Source organism: Nannospalax galili, unplaced genomic scaffold, assembly GCF_000622305.1.
Source record: "Nannospalax galili isolate Female #2095 unplaced genomic scaffold, S.galili_v1.0 scaffold548, whole genome shotgun sequence".
NCBI lineage: Eukaryota > Metazoa > Chordata > Mammalia > Rodentia > Spalacidae > Nannospalax > Nannospalax galili.
Genome location: NW_008358999.1, coordinates 1,196,741 through 1,205,510, shown reverse-complemented (window position 1 = coordinate 1,205,510; position 8,770 = coordinate 1,196,741). Strand labels below are relative to the sequence as shown.

At 48.3% G+C, this 8,770-nt stretch overlaps 1 protein-coding gene across 1 annotated transcript in view; it reads right to left on the bottom strand.

Annotated features, from left to right (window-relative positions):
* The window catches only part of Casp9 (caspase 9), a 28,232-nt gene that overhangs the window by 13,125 nt on the left and 6,337 nt on the right, over positions 1 to 8,770 (bottom strand). Inside the window, exons 4-7 of the mRNA XM_008822668.3 lie at positions 7,470 to 7,504; positions 6,099 to 6,275; positions 5,624 to 5,713; positions 3,418 to 3,565 (exon numbers count right to left, since the gene is read on the bottom strand). Of these exons, the coding sequence (XP_008820890.1) occupies positions 3,418 to 3,565; positions 5,624 to 5,713; positions 6,099 to 6,275; positions 7,470 to 7,504 (450 nt within the window). The remainder of the gene's footprint in view (positions 1 to 3,417; positions 3,566 to 5,623; positions 5,714 to 6,098; positions 6,276 to 7,469; positions 7,505 to 8,770) is intronic.

The following is an 8,770-nucleotide window of genomic DNA, read 5'->3' as shown; positions in this document are numbered from 1 at the left end:
CTGCCTCCACTACCAAGTGTTGTCAGGTATTTGTCACTATGCCTAGTTGTTTGTTTTTTTTTTTTTTAAGATTAAAAAAATTATTTTTTAAAACAAATTTAATGGAAGATCTGGCCAGGCCTAGTGGCGCACGCTTTTCATTCTAGCATTTGAGAGGCAGAGGCAGATGGATCTCTGTGAGTTGAAGACAAACCTGGTTTACATAGTGAGTTCCAGGACAGCTGGGGCTACAAGGAAACCCTGTCTCAAAAAGACAAAAAAAAAAAAAGATTAAAAAAATTGGTGTTGGAGAGATGGCTCAGTGGTTAAGAACACTGACTGTTCTTGCAGAGGACCTGGGTTCAATTCCCAGCACCTACATGGCAGCTAATAACCATCTGTAACTCCAGTTCCAAGGGATCCAATGCCCTCTACTGACCTCCTCAGGCACTGTACAACATAGGTGCACTTACACACATGCAGGCAATACACTCATACACATAAGATAAAATAAATATAAAAAAAATTGTGTGTGTGTGTGTGTGTGTGTGTGTGTGTGCATGGATCTATAAGGATGTGTGTGCAGATGTTGGAAGGAGGCATCTGATGCCCTGGAGCTGAAGTCTCAGGCAACTGTCAGCTATCTGACACGGATGTTGGGAACCAAACTCTTGTCCTCTTCAAAAGCAGTAAGGATTCTTGCCAGGCATGGTAGCGCACAACAATAGTCCCAGTACTTGGGGGGCAGGGGCAGAAGGATCTCTGTGAGTTCAAGGCCAGACTGGTCTACATAGTGAGTTCCAGGACAGCTGGGGCTACAGGGAGACGCTGTCTCAAAAAGACCAAAAAAAAAAAAAAGCAGTAAGGATTTTTAACTGCTAAGCTATCTCTCCAGTAAGGATTCTTAACTGCGGGCTGAGGGGTTGGAGAGATGGCTCAGTGGTTAAGAGTACTGGCTATTGTTACAGAAGACCCGGGTTCGAATCCCAGCACCCACATGGTGGCTAACAACCATCCATAACTCCAGTTCCAGGGAATCTGATGCCCTCTTCTGACTTCCATGGGCATTGCACAACACAGGTGCACTTACACACATGTAGGCATAACATGCATACACATAAAATAAAAATAAATTTAAAAAATTAAAAAAAAGAAAGCCAGGTAATTATAAAATCAGAGTTAGGTTTGAAATAAGAGTGCTGGCCGGGTGTGGTGATGCACGCCTTTAATCCCAGCACTCGGGAGGCAGAGGCAGATGGATCTCTGTGAGTTCCAGGCCAGCCTGGTCTACATAGTGAGTTCCAGGCCAGCTGGGGCTACAGGGAGACCCTGTCTCAAAAAGATTTTAAAAAGGAAGGAAGGAGGGAAGGAGGGAGGGAGGGAGGGAGGAAGGGAGGGAAGAGGGAGGGTGAGAGAGAGAGAGAAAGAAAGAAAGAGAGAGAGAAAGAAGAGTGCTAACCAGGCACGGCTACGTGTGCTCTCAGCTACCCATGATGCTCGCTTGGGTACACAAGTTCAGTAGTTTAAGGACAGCCTATCTAAATGCAGTCTCTTTTAAAAAGAGCCCAATGTGCCTGGGTGTAGTGGCGCATGCCTTTAATCCCAGCACTCGGGAGGCAGAGGCAGGCAGATCTCTGTGAGCTCGAGGCCAGCCTGGTCTACATAGTGAGTTCCAGGAGAGCTAGGGCTACAGGGAGACACTGTCTCAAAAAGACCGAAAAAAAAAAAAAAAAAAGAAAAAAGAGCCCAATGTGGTGACACACCTGAAATCTCAGCACCCTGGTAGATGGAGGAAGAACAGCTCAAGTTTGAGTCCAGCCTGGGCTACACAGTAAGACTCTTGACTCAAAAAATTTTTAAAAGGAGGAGGAGGTGGCAGCCAGGAGAGCAGCCAGCACACACGCTGTCACGCCACCAGAAGCCCATCCACCACGTAACATGCAACAAGAGGCCCTCAGCAAAGGCTAGCACCATGCGCCCTGAATTCCCACCTACAGAATGATGACGTAACAAAACTTTGTTTCTCTTTTGGTCTTTTCGATGCAGGATTTCCCTGTAGCCCCAGATTGTCTGGAACTCTTTATATAGACCAGGCTGGGCTCGAACTCACAGACATCTGCCTACCTCAGCTTCCCCTGTACTGGGATTAAAGGCATGTGCCACCATGCCCAATAAAACATTAAAACTTCTATCTTTTATAAATTACCCAATCTGAGGGCTGGAGAGATGGCTCAGTGGTTAAGAGCACTGGCTGTTCTTGCAGAAGATCTAGGTTCTGTTCCCAACAACCACAATGTAGCTAACACTCATCTGTAATTCTAGTTCCAGGAACTTCAACACCCTCTTCTGGCTTCCAAGGGCATTATACACACATGGTACACTTACATATATGCAGGCAAAACACTCATACACATACAATAAAAATAAATAAATCACCCAGTCTGTTGGTTTTCAGTTAAAAGCAACAGAAAACAAACTAAGACACAGAACATAAACTCCAAATTAAAGATATGCCAATCATGGACATCTGGAAATTAATTAATTAATTAAATTCCTTAGTTTCCAGTAATTAAATTCCAGTAATTAAATTCCTTAGTTTCTCTTGAAGATCAGTGAGCTTACCTGGGACAGTGGAAATGGGGTCTTACTAAGGAGGTCAGGTGAATTATAACAAGTAAAACTGCAAGTTTTTTTCCCACTTTCTCCTTTGCTTTATTTATGTGTTCATGTGGGCACATGTACACAAGTGCACATGTATGTACAGGCATGCAGTGGCCAGAGGTCAATAGCAGGTTTCTTCCTCAGTCACTTTTCACCTTGTTTGTTTTATTGAGACAGACTCTCCTGTAGCCCCAGCTGGCCTAGAACTTGCTATGTAGACCAAACTGGGCTTGAGCTCACAGAGATCCACTTAGCTTTTCTGGGTTTAAAGGTGTGTGCCACCACACCAGCTCTCATCTTGGTTATTTTGAGACAGGGACTCTCACTGAACCAGGACTCACCAATGAGGCAACAGATTAGCTGGCCAGAGAGCTCTTGGAATTCTGCTGTCTCTATCTCCCCAGCACTAAGGATACAGGTATCACTGTGCCTGGCTTTTTACCTGAGCACCGGGGATCAAACTTAGAACTTCATGCTTATGTGGCAAGTGCTTTATGGGTGGAGCTATTCCCCAAGCCTTGCTTTGTTTTTCTCAAAACTCTGCAGTTCAGGTCATCAAAGCCACACAAGCCTGTGACTCCACTGCAGCAACCCCCTCAAACCAGATGATACTGGACCTATGCTGGCTGGATGGCAGTGCTGCCACACACAGTGACATGTTTGGGACCCTCCAACCATGTGGGGGAACCCCATGGACACATGGAGGGGTTGTGTGAGAAGGGACGGACGTGGTTTCTCCTGTCAGTTGCACTCACAGGAGGCTGAGAGGCCACTTACCCCCACCGCAGGCCTGGATGAAGAAGAGTTTGGGCTTCCCGCCCAGACTGGGACAGCTGGTCCCACTGAAGATGTTCACAATTCTCTCAATGGACACAGAGCACCCATCTGTGCCATAGACAGCACCTGGGAACTGAAGGTGGCTGGCCTAGAGGACAAAGAAACATGACTAAAAAAAGCAAGACATTAGCAGGGTGTGGTGGAAAACACGCCTTTGATCCCCACGCTCAGGAAGCAGAGACAGGTAGATCTCTGTGAGATCAAGGACAGCCTGGTCTCCATAGTGAGTTCCAAGCCAGCTGGGACTACAGGGAGACCCTATCTCAAAGAAAGAAAGAAAGAAAGAAAAAAAAAAAAAACTTTTGGGGCTGGAGAGATAGCTCAGCAGTTAAGAGGTTAAGAGTGTTTGCTGTTCTTGCAGAGGACCTAGGTCCAGTTCCCTGCACCTACATAATGGCTAACAACCATCCATAACTACAGTTTGAGGGGTCCCAATGCCCTCTTCTGGCTCACATGGGCATTGCACATGCAATGGTGTACATACATACATGGAGGCATACACCTAATGTAAAAAATAAATAAACCTTAAAAAAAAAAAAAAAAAAACAAGACTCTGGGCTAGTACTCTATAGGCCTGTCCCAAGGTTTTGTATGAGCCATGTATTCAGAAGACCCTAGGCAGGTGCACCAGACTGGCTCAGAGCTCCAGGGGTCCTAAACTTATTAACTATGGGAGCCAGTGAGTATAGGTCAGCCCTACCTAGATCAAGAGCTCCCATACTGCATTCCCAGGACCAGCAGGGTTCCTAGGCTCCACCTATACCACTAAAATCGGCCACCTGGTCCTCCAGCCCCTCTGAGGCAGCTACATGCAGGGTAGCCCTGCTCTGAGTCAATTCTGCTCAAATCTCCAAGCACAGGAGCAACGTGGGGACTTTGTCAAAATGCAAACTGAACACTGCAGAGGTCCATGGTGGGGCCTGAGAACTATAGGTCCCAGGGAATACTACACTGAGAGAAACAGCCAAAGGGAAAGAGGCTGTGGTGACAGCACAGCTTGCTCTGTGAGGATGCTGTTCCGTTCAGGCTAGACGATGGGCTGGTTTTTCTTTTTTTAAGATTTATTTTACTTTTTTAACTATGTATGTGGGTATGTGTATGTGCAGGTGGGTGCCTGGAGAGGCCAGAAGGCGGCATAGGATCCCCTGGAGCTGGTGTTACAGGCAGTTGTGAGCCACCCAATGTGGTACTGGGGACTGAACTCTGGTCCTCTTAACCACTGAGCTATCTCTCCCACCCTGACCATGGGGAACTATTCTGCAAAAGAAGCCAAAACTGATTTTTCTGTGTGTGAGAATTGCCAGCTTTGAAAACAACGTGAAAGCTACAGAAAGCCTCCAGGCCCCCAGCTTGGGACTGTGGATCTATCCAACTCAAAACTCATTTTTCGTCAGTTACTTTTTTTTTTTTTGTCTTTCTTTTGAGGCAGGGTCTCCCTGTAGCCCCAGCTGTCCTGGAACTCACTATGTAGACCAGGCTGGACTTGAACTCACAGAGATCTGCCTGCCTCTACCTCCCAAGTGCTGGGATTAAAGGCATGCACCACCGCGCCCAGCCACAGTTACTTATTTTGTGTACGTGGACATGAGTGCCTGCGTGCTTTAATTAAGTCAGAAGATAACTCGCGGGATTCATCTTTCACCTTCCTTCTGCCACGTGGGTTCCAGGGATCAAACTCAGGTTGCCAGGCTTGGCTGTAAGTGCCTCCAACACCTCAACTTAAGAGAGAGGGGATTTGAGACCTGGACGGGAGTAGGGTCTTAGCCACAAGAGCCTCAGATGAATCACTATATCCTGTGTTCTACCCAACAGCAAAGAGCCTGGAACATCCTCATGGGGCACAGTAGGAATGCAGAACTCAAGTTTAGCTGCACGCAGCTCTGAAGAAAATGTAGGAGAAAAAGCTTTGTGAGCAGGTCTCGCCTCCTCCCTCTCTGCCCTGGACAGGACTTCCCCATCTACCTCCAACCCAGGCAGGCACAGGCAGCTCCTCAGAGGACCACAGGGTCCTGAGGCCAGAGGAGGGGGACAGGACAAGCTAAGGGTGCCATGGGCACAGGAAGGGACAGAGCTGCTGCAGGGTCTCTCTGGGCAGCCTCTACCAGTGCCTGTCAAGGAGCAAATCAGGAAGAGAAAGGCCTCCTACCTGACAGCCATGCGAGAGGATGACCACCGCGAAGCAGTCCAGGGCATGGTGATCCTGCTGCGCCATCTCCACCAGGACTGCAACCATTTCCTACAAGGGAAGGCCGCAGGTGAGGCAGAGGCAGCAATGGAGGTCTGTGTTCCATGATCTAGTGAAAGGCTAGGGCTTAGCACTCTGCTCCCCAATAATGAAGCTGTGATGGTCACAATGGTCACAACATTGTGGCACTACTTTCAGGGAAAGGTGCTGGGTGTGGGCAATGATCATTTACTCCCCACGACAACCCTAGAAGGGTTACTCTTGCTTTCTAAAGAGGGAAACTGAGGCATAAGCAGTCAAATGGCAGGCCGCTCTTCAGACCCTCTTTCTCTACGTCTGATGCTTGAACCTGTAACCAGCTGGCCATATAGCCTCCCACAATTCTACAGGCATAAAGGCTGGTCTGGGGGTGTCTCACAGAAGACAGCAATTATACCTTGGTGGTCAGGTCACACTTCACTTCAACCATGAAATGCAGCCGGTAGAAACGGAGCTGTAGCTTCTCACAGTCCACATTGGAGCCAGTGCGCGTGCTGAGCCCTGAGGCAGGGTGGAAGTTCACGTTGTTGATGATAAGGCAGTGGCCGCAGGGGTCTGCATCCATGACGTATGCCTGTCCAAGCATGGGTTTCCAGCGTCACCTGGGGGCTCAGCACACTCCTCAGGAGAGGAGGCAATCCCTGGATCTCGCTGGTGTGACTGAATCTGGAGAACTGACATGGGATGTGGGGTCTGCCCTCCCATTGAGGGAACAGTAGGGTCCCCACTCAGCAATCCAGAGAGACAACCCAGAGGAACAGCTGGGCAAGTGTTGGGTCTGTGCCCGCATACTACAATGACTGGCTGCCATCTTAGCACCCAGGGAGGGGAAAGCCCATAATCCACCTAAGGACCAGGGAGGCCGAGGCAGCAAGGTTACAAGTTCAAAGTGAACTTTGAGCTTCATTGTGATTTCCAGGCCAGCCTGAGCTAAAGAGTAAAACATTGTCTCAGGATGACCCAACAGCTAAGAACACTGGCTGCTCTTGCAGAAGACTCAGGTTTGATTTCCAGGACCCACAATGGCAACTAACAACTGTCTATAACTCCAGTTCCAGAGATCTAACACCCTCTTCTGGTCTCCATGGACACTGTACACAAGTGTTACATCTACATACATGTAGGCAAAACACTCATACACATAAAATAACTTTAAAAAAAAATACAAAAAGAAAAAAAATCCAACAACCCACACACGTTCACCTCAAAAGGACTTCAAAGGTCACACAACCTGGTGGCGCTGGCCCAGGGGCTCAACTGAGGAGTGTGTGGTATGTCCTGTGACTGTGGTCTCAGGCCAGGACTCACCCTCTGAGCTCCTGAGGTGGCTTCCACCCCAGACTTAGGCTCCTGGCGGCCTGTTCTGGTTTATGGTTCTTCCCACTCTTTGTATTTGTATACCCCTTTGCCTTACTTTTCTCTCCCCTGCACACAGCTCCACAGCATGGTCTCATCCCCAGCATGGAGCCTGGAGCGGCAGGCACATGGGAGCCACGCAATGCATATGTGGGAAGGGCAGCCTGAGCGGCCTGCAGTGGAGTGGACACCCTAGTTAACATGGCTGTCTGCCCCCCATTAGGTCTGAGCCCTGACTTTACAGGGGCAGAGAGAGGGTGGGACAGTGTGCTCCAGCAAATTCTGGCTGGGGTCAGGACCCACAGAGGGTGGGGACTGGAACCTCACTTCCCAGCCAAGCAGGGTTCCCTCAGGTCCTAGCTTAGCCACGAAGACCTGGGGAAAAATGAACTCAAACCACATGAGGACTCACCAAATCTGCATTTCCCCTCAGCCTCTCTGGAGCACCTGGAAAGACAGAGAAAAAGGGAAATGTGGATGCTGGACTTCAGCGTGGCAAGGTCAAGGTGCTGTGAGGACAGCTCACATCACAGAGAGAAGTAGAGCCCATGGGACACCAGGCCCTGTTAGCCGGAGAATCAAGCAGCACAGCCACCACAGGGAAGTGTCCAGAAAGTACCAACAAAGTTAAACACATACCCAGACCTTTGCAAAGGCTTGGCCAAGAACATTCACTGAGGCCTTATTCAAAAGCCCCAAAACTGTGATTTAGTCCCTCAAGGGACCATCCTAAAGAGAAACCAGCTTCTGATAAATGCAATGCCCTAGGTAGCATGGAACACACAAGGCTCTGTTAGGCAGACGCCATAGGGTAAACATGGTGTGATTCCATTCATAAGAAACCTCAGAACAGAGGAAGTACGGGGGCATCCAGGCAGTGCATGCTCCCTGACTACAGGGTCCCTGGGGCACAGCACACAGTAGGTCCTTCAGAAACATATGCAGAATAAAGAAATAAGCAAAGATGGTCATCTGTCCTCAGAGTCAGTCAGTTTTTACTTCAGTAGGGTTGTCTTGTCACTCAAGTCATTTCCTCCTTTGCCTATGCAGAAGCTTTTTAATTTTATGAGCTTCTACTTGTTGTTGGCCTTATTTCCTGAACCCAATTGTTCTTTTTATAACATATAAATGTTCTTTTTATAAGCAACTATTTATTTTTATTTTATGCGTGTTTCACCTGCATGTATGTAAGTGCGCCCATGCAATGCCCAAGGAGGCCAGAAGAGGCCATCAGGTTCCCCCAAAACTAGAATTACAGATAGTTGTTAGCCCCCATGTGGGTGCTAGGAACTGAACCAGATCCTCTGGAAAAGTATCCAGTGCTCTTTACTGTTAAGCCATCCCTCCAGCCCCCAATTTTTTTTTTTTTTTTTTTTTTTTTTTGAGACAGGGTCTCCCTGGAGCCCCAGCTGGCCTGGAACTCATTATATAGACCAGGCTGGCCTTGAACCCACAGGGATCCACCTGCCTCTTCCTCTGCCTCCTGAGTGCTGGGACTAAAAGTGTGAGCCACCAAGTTCGGCTCAGCCCCAAATCTTAAGACGGATCTTTCTTTGCTTGTTTTGTTTGCTTTCCCCAGCTAGCCTGGAACTCCCTGTGCAGACTAGGCTGTTTTTGATCTCAGAGAGCAAGCCACCAGTCTCTGCCTCCCTAGTGCTGAGGTTAAAGGCATGTATTCTTTATTGTAGATGGCTGTCTTGTGCTAGTCAGATG